At 38.5% G+C, this 18,711-nt stretch overlaps 1 protein-coding gene across 11 annotated transcripts in view; it reads right to left on the bottom strand.

Annotated features, from left to right (window-relative positions):
- Positions 1-18,711, bottom strand: part of EHBP1 (EH domain binding protein 1) — a 225,622-nt gene that overhangs the window by 49,300 nt on the left and 157,611 nt on the right. For all 11 annotated transcript variants that reach the window (XM_075088343.1, XM_075088349.1, XM_075088353.1 and 8 more), the window contains one exon: positions 3,072-3,219. In XM_075088343.1, the coding sequence (XP_074944444.1) occupies positions 3,072-3,219 (148 nt within the window). The remainder of the gene's footprint in view (positions 1-3,071; positions 3,220-18,711) is intronic.

Here is an 18,711-nt window from a genome sequence, read left to right as displayed (position 1 = left end):
TGCAATGCCAGCTGGTTCTCTTTGTTAAGTTTTTAAACTGTGGTACACCTTAACAGCTTTTGTTATTAATTCCAAATTCTTTAAAAACTTTTTTGTCTTAAAATACATTTGGATGCTGCTTCTCCTGTGTTTTTCCCTCCCTGCTCCTCTAACATCTCTTTTCTGTGACATTTTTGTGTTAATTCTTTTCTCCCCTCCCAGTTTTGCCTATTTTTGGCACTTTCTTCACCAAAGCCTCTTCACACTATGCTTGCATTACCCCCTCCCTGTCCTCTCCATTGTTCCTTCCCTCCGCTGCCTACTCACCACCTCCAGATCCAAGCCACATCCTCACAAAGACACCATCTCAAATAAAGGATGGAGATGTGCCAGAGAGTAAAGAAAACACACTACCCAAATCCCAAAAGAGTAGACAGGTGTCCCACTGCATGGTGACAATACCTAGATAAGATGTCAATTCCTTTGTCCCGTCGCTGCTGGGAAAAGGGGGGATGTTTGGATTCCTATCTCAATACTGCCCCTGGACCCATCTTAAGGCATCTGCTTATCAGCCTGAAGCTAGTAGGACATGGAATAAATTTGAAGCTGCCATCCCAAACCCTCTGGCAGTTGGCAAGAAGAAGTATTTTCTGTCTTACATATCAAATAACCTATGAAAAAGACTGGATTTTGTAGCAAAGGATGCTGCTTATCCAGGAAAGTTTCAACTTGCCATAGGCATTTGAGTTTTTCAGACCATGATTAAATAAAGCCTTTTAACAGAGAATGTCGCACCAGTGCCAAAGCATGAAACTCTTAATGAGCATATAGAAACACTGAAAGAGAACACATTTTCACCTACAATAGTGAGCAAGAAGTTAGTCTTTACAAAATCCCACAGCTGAGAAGTCACTTTTTTTTTTGAATAACTGAATTGGGAGAGAGGAAAATTATTTGGTACATTCCCTTTTTGTAAATTAAAATGTAGCAATCAATGCAGAAGAAGAGACTAATGAAGCACAATGGACAAGAGAGCTTGGAAGGCATAAGATGTGACCATAAGCTTGTCTTGGGTATTGTATAGGGAAAGAAGACTAGACACAGAAAAAAACCCAACCTACTCCAAGTGAATGCAGTCAGGGGCAATATTCAGAATCCAGCTGTAAGAAGAAGACTGTCTATTAAATCCTTATTTTTGGTGGAAATCAAAAAATGAAAAAGATGAAACCCAGAAGTAATTATAATTTATTTGATTCATAAAGTATTGGTGCCATTTCACAGAACTACTCCATTTTAGAAGAATGAATTTCTTGAGTGGAGATCTAGTGTGGCACCTGGAATTACCAGTGGTGTGGCAAAAGTGCCATAAGGAAAGATCTTTGAGAATGAATAAGTAGAAGGAACTGTTATAAAATGCACATTGACATGAAAAGAGCAAAGAGCAAATAGCTTGTCCGAACTACTATAGGAACAAAGAAAATCAAGGTAGGAAATAAAAACCAAGGAGATAACTCAAAGCACATGCAAAAATAGAAAGCAGTGAAATTGTTATAGTGGATAAAACCCAACAGGTATAGTGGTGATAACTTTATAAACAAGTTGTCCTCAGTACTGATATTGTCTTCTCTTTTAATAAGACTGTAACTCTCTGAGTGCGTATGCACGCTATATCTATAAACACATTTTTTTAAATATATGTGCATAGTGCACAGTTACCTCTGAGACTGTTTATAAACTGAATGAAGGGCAGGAAGAACAATGGCAAAATTCAGAGGATAATATGAACAGAAAAGGCCACATCCCAGAAAGCAGCATGCTAGGATATTTAGCAACACTACAAGTGGGCCACTGTGACAAAACAGGGTAGCTACTATCTCGCTGAGCACTCAGGATATACCCAGAAAGGGTACCTTACTTGGAGGGGAGAGATGGCAGGAGCAACTGTGAACAGACATGATGAAACAGTGAGGAAGAAGTAATTAAATAATGAAGGATGGGGAGTCATAAATTGTGAAGAGAGACGAAGAACACCATAGACTACTTTATATAAAAGTACTGGCCCATTTTGCTCTGCCGTACTCCCTCCCCATCAAGGATGTAATTTCCCTATTTACCACAAAAGACACTTATGTTGTCAAGCTGGGTTTACCGGGCAAAGAGAGGAAAACTGAAGACCAGACCCATAGGGGGACAGACAACTAACTGCTTTCTCTTTGGTGTTAAATGGAACAGAACTGTAGGGTTTAGGGTGCAATAAAACTATATCTCAATATATATGCATATAAAATACATGCAGTAGAGAAGAAAAAATATTGTTGTTGAATCCACATGCATTGTGAATATAAAGCTGGATTTTCCTGACACTTTTGCTTACAATTACGTGTTGGTACGAAAAACACAATTTCCCCTTAGAATATGTAGAAGACACTAAAAGAACAAGAAGTCAGTGCTGAAATGTGTGCTCAGCACCCATTTGAGTTTGAGTGACACTACATTACTCCAGCTCATGGTACTGGCAGGTATATGAATTTTAATGACATTTCAAAGTCAGTTTAATAACATTATAGCGATATTACAACTCAAAACCTGTAAAGGCAAGTGGTATGTCAAAAGACCACCATGTAAAATCAAAAGGTTGTTGCTCCCACCTCCTGTGGGCTGCCTTTAAAATTCTCTTCTCAAACAGTCTTTTGAACACATTTAATACAAAATAAAGTTTCTTAAGTATTTCTAATGTTGTTTTCCCCCTAAAATTATGTCCATGCTCCTATATATAAATACACATTGAAGAGATTTTAACTAACAATCGTAACATTCTAAAAAACTGTGGATAATGACAAATCTGTAAATAACAGACAATATAAGCTATTTGTTCACATAACAACTTTTTCTTTCAATCAAATATATGCTTTTCTTTTAATTGTTGGAAATTACGTGACACAGTGCTGACAGAAAACGTATCTATGGCGAGGTCTTTTGATATGTGCACCTGATGAACAACAATGTTTTGAAGTGTGAACAAAAGTGATACCCAAAAAGGTCTCTGGTTTCTAGGTTACCATAGGAATAAGCAACAAGGTTCCTCAGCTCACCTCCAGATGCCTTTGACCTTTCTTTCAACTTTTCTGAAGCCATTTCACTGTAGCTAGGAAGTTCTGACATCTTCACTCCAGATCGAGCTTCTGCTATTAGCTGACGAGCTCTCTCTCTCAGCTGCCGACGCCGCTCTTCATCTTGCTGCTAAGATATATTGAACAGTTGCCAACTCAGTAATTGACAGAAATGCAATTTCATTCTCAATCTGATCATCATGATAGTAACTGGTTTACAGCATGGTGCTTGGCCCACATTATAAATAGGATGCTCGATATCAGTTGGGTGTCACACCACAATTTTTAAAGACATCCATGAATCAGATTTTTTTTAAAGCATTCCCCAAATTATTAATGCATTAGAAACCTAATTATTTGCAATTTAAAGTATTTACAAATTATGTTCTATACATACCTTCATGAAAATTCTCAGCCACTTTTGTCTCAGAGTAATAACTACAGAAAGTTTTACCATAGCTATAAAAATGGTTTTACTAAATTGAATTACTTGTTTGAGAAATACTCTCTCATAGATCTGAAATGAGAAGCCAGATGTTGCTCTCAGTTACTCCAATCATCAGGCTGACTTCAAATTGTAAAGTGACATCGAATCTGAGGCAAGGAAAGGAATCTAATCCTTCGACTTCAGTGGATCATCTTCCCGCCCCCCAATAAACTAATGAGAAGTAATGAAAGAACAATAGATGCCAGAGCAGAAAAGACTTTGCATCGCTTTAAAACATCCTACTAGTGGGTCTTTGGTCAGTAATTAAAGAGATCATATTGGAACCATCCCAGATAGTGCTGTCCCACTAAAGCTTGTAACAGTATTTCAGTTACACAAATGAGCAAAGTTCTACAGCATGAAATTTTGGAAAAAACTAACCCACCATACGCAATAAAGAAATCAATAAAAAGATGTGTTTAAAATGATCTATAAAAATTCATTAAAATATAAGGGAAACAATTTCAGTTTTCACCTTAAAAATACGATTTTTTCAAAGTTAGGACTGTTTCCCTCCCCCCAGTATCAGAAACACTCATAAGTGCAACAAAGTCAGCATTGGCTTTAAGTCAAATATGCTGATAGGTTTGTATTATTGACATAATGACCAGGATAAAGCCCAGGTATAGGCAGTTGACCTGAACTAAGTGGAATATAACAAACTGCCTAATTTTGGAGAGCTGTCCTGGCAGCCTTCCCACCAACCCAGAAATTGAGCATCCCACACCTGCAGATGCTCGTGAGAGCTGCTGCTAAGTGCTATTTAGTTTAAGCAATCATTAATAAAACAAGCACAAAATACTAATTAGGTACATTTTATCCATTTCCATGTAAATTGTTTGTTTGTAGCTATTTACTCAGCATTGTTCTCGGCACAATAGAAAAAATGCAAATGACTGAATCAGAATGCAGCCCTAATGGGACTTTCTGTTTATAACCATTAGCCCAGAGGTGTGCTGTAATTCAATCCTCAAGCAGCAAGATTTAGCCTCATTAACAGCTTGCATGGGCAGGTTACAACTCATAAAACCCTACAGTAAACAAAGTATATGGACACAGCACAGTATCTTGTCTCTGAGTGACAGAACCCTGATTCCCTATCAGATTGCCTTGATTTACTTTTCTCCTAATGTCCTTCCCCTGGAAAGACAATTCTGCCTGGGCCCAGCAAGGCAGCGGGATGGCACATTGGCTTTGTTTGCTTTCTCACCCTTTAACTTCCCAGAAGACACAGAGCAACAGTTCTATCAAAAACTTATCTGGTAAAGTACACATTAGAAAGACAACTGGAAAGCTTCCCCCCTGTTCCAATGCACTATAATTGATCAACTTAATTTAATTTCTAGCCAGCCAACTGATACAGCAACCTATTTTATTTCAACCCGTGGTATTTGGTAACATAAATTACATTGAATTTTACATTAAATAAAACTGCTCAAATCTCTACTATTTGTAATTCCTGGGATACAGGAACTTGTGGGTTTGATTTACATTACTTTTAAGAAGGAATGTGCAAAATTTATATTAAGATTCCCATGTGGTTTAACGTCAATTTAATCTACTGTAGCCCACATAGTTTAAAATAAGGCCAGTTACGCGTTTGTGACAAATGTGCCCTAAATAGAGCAAAAGCTGATTCCCCCTCTCCTTTTCTCCCCTCCTCCTGAAAGAGAACTGTATACTGCATTATTAGCACAGTCGTTAACATTCTGGGGATCTCCAGGCAAACACAGATTATTGTGGCTTGTGTTTGTGCTGATTCAGCCAATCATCACCAGTGGATATGAGAAAAACCAGCCTAGTTCTTGCTCAAATTCAATCCAGGTATTTGAACCCTCGGTGAGCTTGGCAGAGGAAACACTGGTGGAAGGAGCAATGAAACTGAGTGCAGAAAAAGTAGGTAGATTAAGATTTGAGGTACAGAACAATTATTAAACAGCAAACCAATCCCCTAGATTTTGGAAAGGAAAGTGTTCCGGAGGGGTATGGAGGCATGATCACAGATATTTAAAAACGAAAAAAAGGAGGCATGAAGAGAAGCTCTGCACCAAGAAAAGACCATGCAAACACATATACAGCAATTTTTTTTTCCTGTATAGCTGAAGAGAAAACTCAGTAAAATCTTTCACCCTCTGACATGAGCCTGACACACCAAAGAGACATTAAAGTTTGCCCTGTTATTTTCCCCAATTACTTTGTAACGGTCTAAAGATCTGCCATGCAGAAGCATGGTGAGGAAAACTTCACCATTTAAGGACAAACTCTTCAAGAATAAGCAATGTAATTCCTTGTTTCCCTCCTATAAAAATGTATTGGTATGCAATTTTTATATTTCACAGTTCACCGACATCTCGGCAAGCTTTCTTCCACTGCTTCAATGGTGCTACTTTTAATTTTATCCTCCTTAGTCCTAGTAATTAAAGTGATCAGCAGTGGCATCCCAACGGCTTTGACACAGCTACAACCCCCTAGCAGACTCCAGCTTTTAAGGGGAAGGGGAAGAAAAAAAGGACGGGAGTTTCATTTCACTGGAACAAGAAAATCAAGCTTCTCCAATCCTCAACTTTATCCAATTGTTCTTTCAGCAGCCTTTGGATCTTAAGAAACAAATAAAAATGGCTGCCATTAGGGGGTCCTTTTTGTACTTGCCGCAGACGGCAGTGACTGACATTAGTTTGGCCAAAAATTATGCCGCGGATTTGGGAAGGTGAATTCAAATGTGAAACACTGGCAGGGCAGTTTCCGAGATCATTACCCAGCCAGCGATGTCGCTTCGTGGTGGCAGAAGCTGAGGGCGGCCAACTAAGTAAAATATTGAGTGTGGTGGAGTCTTGCAGGGAAAAAAAAAAACATGACCACCCTCATAAAACCCATGTCCTTAAATCACTAAAAATTCTGCAATCTTCTTGCATTTTCAAAAAAAAAACAATAAAAAAACCAAAAACCTCTGCCAAGGATTTTCAGTTGTCCTTTGGCAGAATTTTGGGAGGATCCAGACTGAGTTTACACCAGAAGTCTGATAATGTGTTACCCCCTCCCTATAAAAAAAATATAATCCTGTGAGCTGCATTTATTTGATGTTTAGAAAGAAAATTCTCTACTATGCCCATGGACTGGGAGGAAAAAAGAAGTGGTTCATTAGTGATACTCCACAGCAACAAAATTAAACCCAAATTGTACCTATGAAGGGGAGCAATTCCCGTAGCTGTAGGTTTCAAAATTGTGCATGGGCTGCCCTGAGTGCATGGTACATCTAAGAGAAAGAACTTGACTGCCACCTCTTTCATCATTAGACAGGAAGAACGGCTCTGTTATTAGCCATTCAGAAAGAAAAAGACTTCTGTGCTTGTCCAGAGGCAAGGATTACCAAAATGTACCTATTCAGTTAGCATAAGAGACAGAATAAAATAATAATAAAAAAAAAAATTACACAAGCTTTAAAGGTTTGGGCAGGCTGGGTTTTACTGTGACCTTGATCGGCTCTTGTTTGAGTAAATAGGATTTGGGATGAAACATTAAAACTGTTTAGCAGATCTTTTCCAACCATTTCAAACTTTTCTTATGTTGGTTTATAATATAACCAGACATGCTTGTAAATGGCCACACCTGCTCATTTCTCTGGGGATGGCCTGATCTCTGCTTTTTCTAACAAAGAAAGGACAGGAGAAAAAAAATCAGCCTTTCTTGTTGCAAAACAGAGTGGAAAGTCAAAATCTTTCTCAAGTTTGTCCCATCTGGTCAGATTAAATCTTTGATCACCCTGGGGACCACATTTATGTTTGGTCTCTGCTACCGTTTCAGAACAGCTCAAAATACACAGGTAGCAAGCAAAATATGAATTGCTAAGCAGGGAACACTTGACATAAACAGAAGTGCATTGGCTGTGGATTTCTGTGGCTAGTCAGATCATAGGAAGTGGTCAGCAAAGATAGACATAAACACCTTAGGTATTTTCTGCCTTCTGCCTGGTGCCTACATCAGCTACCTTACTACCAATAAACCATATGTAGGTTGAAAATTTTTTTTTTATGAACGTGTATAACAAAAAGTATAAAGTCACTTGTCATAAAGCAGCAGCTATTGGCTTACAATCTATGGCACTGATGGACTAATGAGACAAACAAGACAGAATGAAAAGAGAAGTAGCTCAAAGTCTAAAACTGGAAGAATCACAGTATCTTAACAAAGCTGTCCCCTTTAAAAAAAAAAAAGCCCCCAAAATTCACAATAAAATGGGGTTGTGTGGCTGTAAAATGCAAAACAACTCCTTAAACCTAGGAGGCATTTTCATGGAAATGTTAGCCAGCAATTTTTAATTTTTATTTCTTTTTTTAAAATAAACGATGTTGTTCTGGAAAACCTACAATCCACTTGGTACAGCATTTGTGGTGTGAAGAATGCTGGCTGTAGAAAAACAATCCATTGATAATTTAATTCCTTGTGTCATTGTGAAATTGAGAAACTCTCAGTTTACTGAATTAAAAAAAATATATTTGAAAAAAAGAATGGCTGACTAAGTAAGTATCACCTTGTGCTACATCCAAGGCCTCTTGCTGGTTGTCTGGCTGCTCTTTTGTAGGCAAAAAGGAGCTGAACGCTCTCTGGCTCCTTAGATCTGGCCCAACAAATGCACTGCCAGTCATGCACATGGATCCAGCTTAAAACCCAGTGTGAGCCTAAAAGAAGCTAGTCAAACTGGCACCTACTCATGCAGAAGGAGATAGATTTGTCATGACAGGCTGATTATTCAATGTAAAGAAACAGTTTAGCTTTTCTAATCTGGTACAAATACATCTTTCTCAGAGAAAAAAGTAAAAGGTCTAACAGTTCAAGTATTTAAAGTAAAGAAACCAACAAAAAAATTGTAACGTCAAAGTGAACCATAGGTATTTGTGCTAGAGCATTCTGCAAAACAGCCCTGCAGTTCTATTCAGATAAATAAGATTTAACCTGTTTAACCCTTTAGGAGCTGCACATCTATGCGACAATCAAGGCAAGCATTTCTATTTCACACTGCACTTGCCTATACAGCAAGTTTTAAGGACAGGCTGAAATATCTAATTCCAAATACACTTTCTGTTCTCCTCCTCTTCTCGCTCGCCTGCACCGATATTAAGAGTGAGGCACTCTCCCGGTGAACAATGTGAGGGCAGCCTTGCCTACCGACGGGGCTCCTGAGAAAGATCATCGAGAATGTCGATCTAAACCAAAAGCAGCGACAAAGCCCTCCATTAACTTCTTCCCTGGAATCTTCTCTGCTTATGCAAGTTTGTGCTCTCCCTCATCTGGGAAGTATAATTGGGGACAACAATCACCTAAGGCGTCAGGATCCAGAAGCTTGTTACGCCTGTCACCATAATTGTCAATGCTATTGGCATTACCCACAAACAGGGTCTCAAGCGTGCAGGCTGAGAGATATTCTGAAATAATGCCATCATCCAGACAGGGCATAACGTCCCATCTGAGATCAATAAGTCTAAAGGTGGTATCTTCTGTCTTTCCACAGCTGAGTTGCAGACAGAAGTTAAAGAAGCTGCTTACTCATTTTAGGAGTCAACATTTGTCGAGCTCCACTTAAAAGATTTTCTCTTGTGTAAACTTGACTTTACAATTAAAAAAAAAAAAAGTGGCGTTATGAAACAAAGACTTTTGGCAAGTGTTTGGGATGCGTAAGCTCGAGAGCAGCATCTTTCAGACTGCCATCCTGGGAAGCTTCCTCCTCAGGCGGGCAACCCTGCGCCGAAGGAGGAGGACGTGCCCTCCTGAGGAATGCTCCCAGTTTACTCCCAGCCAAACAAAGCGGAGCGGGCTGCAGGGTGCCTCCGAAAGTTGGTTCCCTCCCTTCTCTTAATTTTTGGGGGAGGGTAGGGGGATCCCAGTCTGCTTGCATGTGATGAGAATGGATAGAACAAGTACAAATCCTATGCCTCCCTGGATCCTATTTTGCTTTTTTTTTTTTTTAAATGTCCTGCAAACTGCTGGCAGCTTGTTTTTAATGGAAAATACCAATCGCCTAGGATCTATACCTAGCCTTTTGCCAATAATGAGAAAACTTCACCTTCTGTCCCCAGCAATTCTTAGGAAATCTTTTGCTGTTATTCCTACAAATCCAATTACAGATTGTTGAGTAGCTAGTGGAGTAAGCTTATTGAGGAGTGTCACATCACTAAGTCGTGCGTATGTGTTTCAGTTTGTAATGTGGTCTGAGCCGCTGTAGAGGTGTCAACTTAAAATGCAAGTAAGTAGCAGAACAGGGCTAATCCCAGCCACTACTCCCCTGCAGCCAAATTGTAGCGCAATGAATGACAGTGGAAATGCAAAGATGCCACTGTGCTTATCACACACAGCCAGATGGTGGACCTGGATCAATGCACACATGCCACGATCAATGCATTTGATAAAGAATTAAGAAGAAAACTGTACATGTTATCAAAGAACTTGTACATGGCATAATTATGATTCTGCATGTGCTTACTGATGATATTGGAGACTCAGAGGCAGGTGATAATGAAACTGATAGGAAGAAATAGCTTAAAGGCTACAGCATATGGCCTCAGTACTAAGAAATCTTGTCAAATAGTTCAGAAAGCTTTTTTAACTGTTATTACAGGCTGCTCATAGTGCAAGCTGGTGGCAACATTTTATTTTTTTTTTTAAACCTGAAATGTCAGAAAGTTACCAAAGCTGTACTTTTCAGAATGGTTCAGAAAATAATTAAGACACTATTGTGTTTTAAACACAGCAAAAAAACCTACAGGTAGGGAGAGCATTCACAATTTTCTTTTGGTGGGGTGGAGTGGTTGGGCATTTTTTAATATATAATGCTGCATTCCCTCAATGAATGTATTTAGAATTTAAGGGGGCTTGTGGTGGTTTAAGGAATGTATCTGGGTAGCAATTTGCATTCAGCATGCCAATTTGTAAAGATACAATTTTGATATTCTTTCTCATCAAATATAGAGTATTTCCCTGTTACCGTTCGTGCTCTGTCAGCTGCACTACAGCCACCTTGGATGTGAAAGAAGGTAGATAAAAATTTGTGGAAAATAAAACTCTAAAGTAGTAAAAAAGCATATACATTTATAATGTACAAAAGGCACCTAAAATACAAATTCTCATGCTCCAGTTGATAGATGAGCTGTCTAATCAACGCCTGGACGTAACTTAAGTGCTCTCATTAGTGTGAAGACCTTCAGGCTAAAAAAGACTAAATCCCTTAAAAATTGCTTCTGCAATAGAAAAATCCCCCTTACCATTTTCCTCTGCCTAAATCATATCAATTAAAAAGAGAGGGAGGGAGGGAGGGAAGCATTTTCACATGACTTTGTTTTAACTGACACTCAAAAAACTATCTTCTGAATCCAATTTAAAATGTTTCAGCAAAAAAGTTCATTAGCAAGCAAAGAAACAAAAAAAATCACGCTGAGTTTAGTTTCTCTTTCACTTTAAACTTGGATCTTTAATTAGCACTAAGGCGTATAATGCCCATTGAATCCTTTACCTTAACTTTCTTTTTTCAACCCCAAATATTTAATCAACATTGCAATTTTACATTGAAGTATAAAATTTAACAAAATGAGCCTCCAGAAAAGTGAAGCGCGTACTTTATTTGCAGCAGGCCAAGGAGGGACGTCCCCCCCTCACCCCCCGAATTTCAATTTGTCCTGACAAACCATTGGGTATTAAATTCTAAAGGCACGCAGAGTGCATAAAGAACTGATGGCTTGATTAGCTCTTGTGGTGCAATTGAAGGAGCTGTCTCTCTCCCCGCTTCTCCATTTTGAGAAACACTTTGATCTCCGTTCAAGTCAATTCATGAACATCAACTGACAAGACTGCATGAAACACCCCAATGGTTAGGCCCAAACTCGTAGCAAACTATTTGGTTTCATTAAGGCTTCAGGAGAAGTGACCAGTGACAGTCCTTTCATTCAGAAGCCAACAGGCAAGTGACTACTTAAACTTTAACGTGCACAATTTACTGCTGAAGTCCACTACACCTATAGTCAGTCACTCAAGTATGAATGCCTTTACCTACTATTTTGTGACATGTGAACTACTAAGTGCAGCTGCAGTCTCATTAATGTATTCGCTCAGATTTGTTTGCAGGACTAAAAAGATGATTTGCAGTATTTCTGCTGGGAGAAACGACTGTATCTTCAAAGGAAGGTAGAACAGCAGGTGCTATATAAAAGCCAGTGATTAAAAAAAGATTGAGTTTTTTAAATGCAGTAATTTACTAAACATTTGCACGAACATAGCAGAAATATTATCTGGTCCGGCTAGGAATATAAAAGAACTTGAAGCACATCACCTGCAAAATGCAGAGCAGTTGGTCTAGTTTTGCACTTTGCTACAGTAAACTACTTACACATCACTTTTCCCCTTTTTTAGTTGCCCTCTCCAAAGAGTCCCACTTCAAAGAGTTCATTTTTGCACCAGTTCCTGTCAATGCAGGTCAGAAACACTAAAGTGGAAAGTGGCTGCAGTGCCGTGGCACAAAGAGCCTCTGCGGCTGAAATCAAACAAAGCCCAATTAAACTAATCATAACGTCCCAGTGAACACAAGGAAGCTCACCTGGTATTTCTGGACTTCTTGTGTGAATTCCCAACTCTGCTTGGTACTTGGTACTATAATTACCCTGACCAAAATACTGTGAAATTACTGCTCTGATCTACTAATGGCTGCAAAAAATCAAGCCGTTGTGGTTTCATGCCAAGGGGCCGTAGCAAGGTGGCGCAATGCTTTCTGACAGAGACGACAACTTCTAAAAACTCAAAAGGGAAAATTAACGGGATGTGGTTTATGTTGCCAAGGACTGTTCATTAATTACCAATTTAATCACCGCTGGAGGCATGACATTACAAAAATCTGGCTGAAAGTTCTAATAGATTATGAAGACCACCTAAGAAGAGTGACCAAGAAATGTACAAAACAATTAATACTGTTTCACTGCTATCAAAGACACTCAGATTATTTTACATCAAGTGAAGCAAAAGAATTAGTAGCTTCACAGTGCCACCACTAGGAACTGTAAATACAATGGCACACAATTAGTAATGCACATGTGACTTTTCGTTCAAGGCATATATCCTTGGGAAAGCCAGAACATGATAAGGAGAACAAAAGAAACATTTTTAAATGAAATGAATAAAGATTTTAACTCTACCCTTGTGCATGCTGAGCAATAACGGAATAGGCAATGCAAAATACAGCTCTAAGTCCTGGGATTCACAACAGCGTGTACTGAACATCCATACAGAAAATATCCACAGTTATTAGCCACAATAGAAAAAGAGCATTCCAGATGCTAAGAAACCTGTATCGCGCTTCATCCACAAAGGGAGAGCTCTGAAACACTGAGACCTTTTTTTTTTTGCTAATATTTATTAACTGATAGAAGATGCTTAAGTTTTTTAACTAATGCTGTCCAGATGATGTTAAAACAGTTAATAAATGGACAGCCTATTTTCTGTGAGCGTGCAAGTTAATGTTACAGCTGCAGACTATGCAGCACCTTGAGTTTACATCCACATAATAAATAACCATGTGTTTATATATTTAGACTGGATGCTTAAGTGGTGTAAATAGACACAGCTTATGAAAATAACAGTAATAAAATTCAGCTGAGAATCTCAAGCATTTATATCTAAAACTCAAACTGCCTAACATTTGTCTTGCATTATCAAAGGTTACACTTTATTCATTAAATCCCTCCTGGTATAAAACTGACCATGCATACTAATTCTTCTTAGAAAGGAGTTTACCTGCACTAATTGATTTATTTTCCCAGTTATGCCAGGGAGTCGTCTACAGCAGTATTTTTGTACAGTGAAATATCACAACTTCATAGTAATAGAAGTGCTTAAACAGATCAAATATGAAGTCAAAAGATATAAAAGCTTCTTGGAAAGTTACAGGGGTTTTTTTTATTATTTTTCATGTATTGAGTAACATTAAATAAAACCTGTTTGTTCTTGCCATCAAGGAAATGAGATCAGGTTATCTCAACCTTAGCACGTCGTTATAAAGAAGTAAATATCAGTTCAGTTGTGGTTTTGAAGTGTTCAGTCAGCAGGTCTAACCTTCATTTAAAGAAAAGTATATTGTTAAAACAGCTATAAAACTTGGTGCGCTCATGAAATGTAAATACTATACAGCATAGTCTTATCAGCTTAAACCATATTTAACCACTTTATAGTGGCATACAGACAAGACACATAAATGAACAACAGGGAATAAGTTACCAAAGCTCAGGGATTACCACAATAATGTTCAATCTTTTTACCAGTTAGATAGTAACTGCTTCTTTGTAATCTCAGGAAGATCTAGTGATCATATCTAAATCTGGTCACAATTATCAGCATGACAGACTAGTCTTTTTTCAATCAATATTTTCCAATTAATATTAAAAGACCAAGGTTGCCATCTGCAAAGTCCTACACCTCAATAAATTCATGTTAGACGTTTAATTAATAAAGATCAGCTTTTCTCTCTTTGTTTTTTTTAAGAAAAACAAGATGGGAATAACTTGGGAGTGTTTCTTTAAATGAATTAACATTACCACCTCACACACAGACATTTGTTTTCCAACTGAGGAGACCACTACAAAAAATCCACTGATGAGCTAGATGCCTTTCCTAATGCAACAGAAGTAGGGATTCTGGTTTCATGTAGAAATAAAAATTACTGACTAAAGCTATCCAGTACTAATTTTCAAGAATCTATTAAAATATTTGGAGGAAAGAATATTTGCAATGCTAACTTGAGTTTAAGGCATCTTTCAATCAAATTAAAATATACTATTTTTGCTGTCTAATGTGAATTTGCATTCTGTACCACTTCTGGACATGTTGGCTCAAGTTTTCTTTTTGGTCACATATTAGAGCGTGACAGTTACGAGCTTAGTAGCTCAGAGGGGCAGCAGATTATTGCAGGACATGATCAATAAATGGGACTATTTATTAAAGCATTTTTCTCAGCATTTAAAATAATGCTTTATGTTTATTTTACTGCAGCTGGTATATCCTGTAACTGTGCAAATGTATGCAGTAAAAATTAAAGTGAGAGTATACAAACTCATCTCCTTTCACACTTTGTCACTTTCTGAAGCTTTTCTAAAAAGACCTCAATTTCTACTAGTCTGCTGTGGATGCAAAAGAAGTTACCATTTTGCACTCAAATATTTATGAAATGAAAAGTAATGGGCAAAACAGATTGACACCTGAAGTAGAAACAGCTTATTAAATATGAATTAGATACAGCTGCAACAAGTCCTTTGAGCAAGTGAGTAATAAAAAGCAATATTCTGAGCAGAAAGAAACAATCTCATGGCATAGCCCATTCCTGCTGCCCTCTGTATACAGACAGCATTTGCACGTTTGAAGGTTACAGCTTTTTGGTGAGGTACTTCGTATCTGCAAATTTGAAAGCTGAATATAGTGCCCACCACACTTTCAAACTTTTTTTTTTGTTTTATATTTAGGCAGCTATAGCTGTCTTTCAACTTAAATATGAAATAACGGTAGCAGAGACAAGTAAACCCAAATCTTTCTCTGTATAGAAAGCAGGCTAGCAACAATTTCATTTAAGCACAGCATCAGGGTTGCTCTCTGAAAACACCCCTTCAATTAACATATTAAGTTGGTTTTAAATACTTATTGTATAAATGGAGTCCCTCACAATTTTTAGTGTAGTCATCCTCAGAATGCTGCTGTGGAGAAAGAATTACTGTTTTCCTGTTTCACAAGAGGCAAAAGACAGAGTGATTCCCTCCAGGTATCATGCTATTGAACTTCTGCATCTGAGAACCTACATATGCAAAATCCTAAATATGCAAAATTTTGGGCCAAATCCATATAAGAGGTCCAGTCCAGCACCTCAGGAGGAATCTTTAGCTCAAGCTAAACCCAAACAACTACAGGAACAATCTGCGGCGCGTGTTACGAAGAAAAACACATTCTTTGCCAGATGAGCACTATTTTTCATTAATTCCATGCTATATGGCATTCTCTGCTAAAGCTATCTACCTTGCAAAAACAAGTTAAAAGAATTTGACACACAATTTAGGAGATGTCAGAAATAAAACTACTAAGCATAATCTTAATTTTCATCCTGCTCTGTATCCTTTAGAACAGAGCCTTGTTACTTTTACACCTTTTACTATTACTAACCCCTGATATTCAGCCCAGATCTGAGCTCTACCCAGTGGCGTTCAATACTTTAGTTTATTTTCACTGTTCAATATATAGCACCATTCTTTACTCCACAATATTAAAATCTTGCTCTGTAGACAGAATTATTAATTTCTTCAAGGGCTTTTCTACAGTGCTCACACTACGGTATTTAAGTGCCTCAAAAGCATTAATCACATTCCCTTCTCACAAAACCCTGTGGTGGTGGTGTTATTACCCTGTTCTTCGGATGAGAACTGAGACAGAGAGATCCAGCTAAAAGGATCTAACACTGGGTGCTCACTCTGGGAAGCCTATTACCTGGTTTTTTTCAGTATACTAAGCTTTATGCAGCCCTTTATGTGTCTCAAGCACAGCTCCAACTGATTTCCCTGACAGACCTGGATACTCAGTACATCTGCAAATCAAACCTTCACCTCAAACGGCAATCTGGAAAGGAAGGATACACAATTAGTGACCACTTGGAGGAAGTTTGGTTCAAAAGATTCAGCAGTACTGATCAGGAAGTCTGAGGCAAAGGCAGCATTACATTTAATTCTTTTAAGCACCTTAACCGTGACCTCATCTTTTTGCTCCTTGCAATCCCTGCTTCATTTGCCGCACACCTTCCAATTTCTGCAACCAAAAGGACAGAGGTCCTCTGGACAAACAGCCTTCTACATCACTGCAATCCTCTGAGCTAAATGAGACACAATTGCTTTGGGAAAAATTGTATGTGATCACAAGACTGCATCATAATGCATATACACAAAGAAGGTTAATTAAAGTTGCCTGTGCATTTCTTAACTCCTAATTCCATTCTCTGTAATCACGCTGACTCCATAACCATGGCTGTTTGAGTTTACAGAGTAATGACAGCTGCAGTAAATTTCCATTCTTTATGTGGCCCAGTCATTAAAGGAGAATAAGATGAAAATTTTGCCGCTGGCCTTTGCAGATATTTCCTGACAGCAGAATTACACAGAGATTCAAGAATTATGGATTCCACTCCACATTCTGCAAGTGAGGGTTCCCTGCTGGAAACACCTTTTAACCCTGTGACTCCTGAGTATTTCCCGCTTGTTGTGGTCCCCTCTAGCCTGCCACTTTGCCAGTTAGGAGTTAGGTTGCACAGACCAGCTCCAGTCTCCTAGCCTTTCCAACATCTCATTCCAGCCAAGCTACTGCTGCTAACAACCATCACTACAGGTTGATATTTTACAGCATCTGGCAGGAGCAGATATGTCCCTTCTAGCCCTGTGATATTCATCATGAGAAAAGGTGAGTTAAATAAAAATGAGAAAGCTAATAAAAAGGCTGTCCTGGTTAAAAGCTAAGTGATTACAGCTGCTATACCAGATTGGAAATGACAGAAGCATCTTGTAAAAGAGTCACTACTTGCACACCTACATCAAGAAAGCAAGCAGAAAGGCTGAGCTGTTTATAAATCTACCATAGAGAAAGGGATCCATGAGGGGATCAGTAACTCTGTTCACAGAGCTTTTAAGCTAATTCTTCCAGTCTCCAAAAGTCTGCTCAATTTTAAGGACATATCTATGATCCTCCCAAACCATAAGCATGTTTTCAAGGAGTTTCTGATCAATGCGGTCTCTTCTTAGACTTCAAATACCTGCCTACAGGCTTACATACATACAGGCTGGCATGCATACAGCTTGCAGATTGAAGGCTTCTGAGAAGCACCAAACAAGCAGACTGAACAGTGAAAAAACTACCATGCTGCAAGTAGGGAAGAAATGGGAGAAAAGAAAAGGGGCTAATATGACACAAATAGAGGAAGCAACCCGAGAATGACAGGACTAGGCCAGGTGGGTTGAACAGGAATGGAAGACGATGGGGCAGAAGGCACAGAGGGAAGATGTCTAAGGGAAGAAAGAGCAAAGAGAGCAGGTATTAAGAAAGAAAAGTTAAAAAGGAGAAGAAGGGGAGCTGAAATGGCCAGGGCAGACAGCTGAAATACAACCTGAGAGAGATAAAAGAGCAAGACAACACAAACTAAAAAACAGGAAAAGGATACAGCTTGGGATGCAATGAGAAATATGTGATTCAGAGGAAAATGGAATTGGGTTAACAGATATACGAGCAAATTGAGTGCCTTAATCTTCTGCTCCCATAATATGATCATTTTCTGAGTTAAAAAGAAAAAAGTAAAGCAAGTGAGAATACTGATATGGGCCCAACCACAGAGCACAAACATGAGATGGAAGCACATGGCAGCAAGAAATAAGACTCAAGAAAAAGGGGTAAACAGCCAAGAGAATGGACATCTCATGGGGAAACAGCCAGTACTTCATGACAGGTCAGTTAATGGCCAATAAAGAGACAACAGAGATTTTTAAAAAAGAGGGTGGGGGAGGGGAGTGGGAAAAAAGGAAGCCCAGAGTACATGACTACTGAAAAAAATAACAGAATATTGGTTCTACCAAAGAAAGGGTAATGCTTTGGCTGAAGGACTGAAGTATTTTCTCTATGAAAAGAAACATGAGGAGAAACAGGAACACTGCTGGTTTGTGTTTTTTTTTTTTTGTTTGGTTATTTTTTTTAAAAAATACATTTATCAAAACAAATCAGGCTAGCACATACCAAGTAACCTGTATTTATGACCATGGAACAGACTTGGAAATTTCCTCCCTTTTGTTGACCTCAAGCAGCAATACAACCCCACACACCGTATATTTTTCTCACTTGTTTACTAAGAAAACAGCGACTCATAGTTCTCATATGACAAATGTAAAGTGGCAACAGCAAGGCCTATGAGACAAGGTTATTGAAAGTTTTGACTCTGCAGGCTTAGTTTAGCTGGGGTGACTGATTTTCAGAGCACACCCTGACACACTGGGCTGATTAAAGCTCTTTTCATGAAGGTATCAAAAAAGGTGCAACTGTGCAAACTTCAAGAGTCACTTTTGAAAGTATTGGCCCTGGATTATCTTTTTAAAGTTT

Source organism: Phalacrocorax aristotelis, chromosome 3 (genome assembly GCF_949628215.1).
Source record: "Phalacrocorax aristotelis chromosome 3, bGulAri2.1, whole genome shotgun sequence".
NCBI lineage: Eukaryota > Metazoa > Chordata > Aves > Suliformes > Phalacrocoracidae > Phalacrocorax > Phalacrocorax aristotelis.
This window is presented reverse-complemented; position numbering and strand designations above follow the sequence as displayed.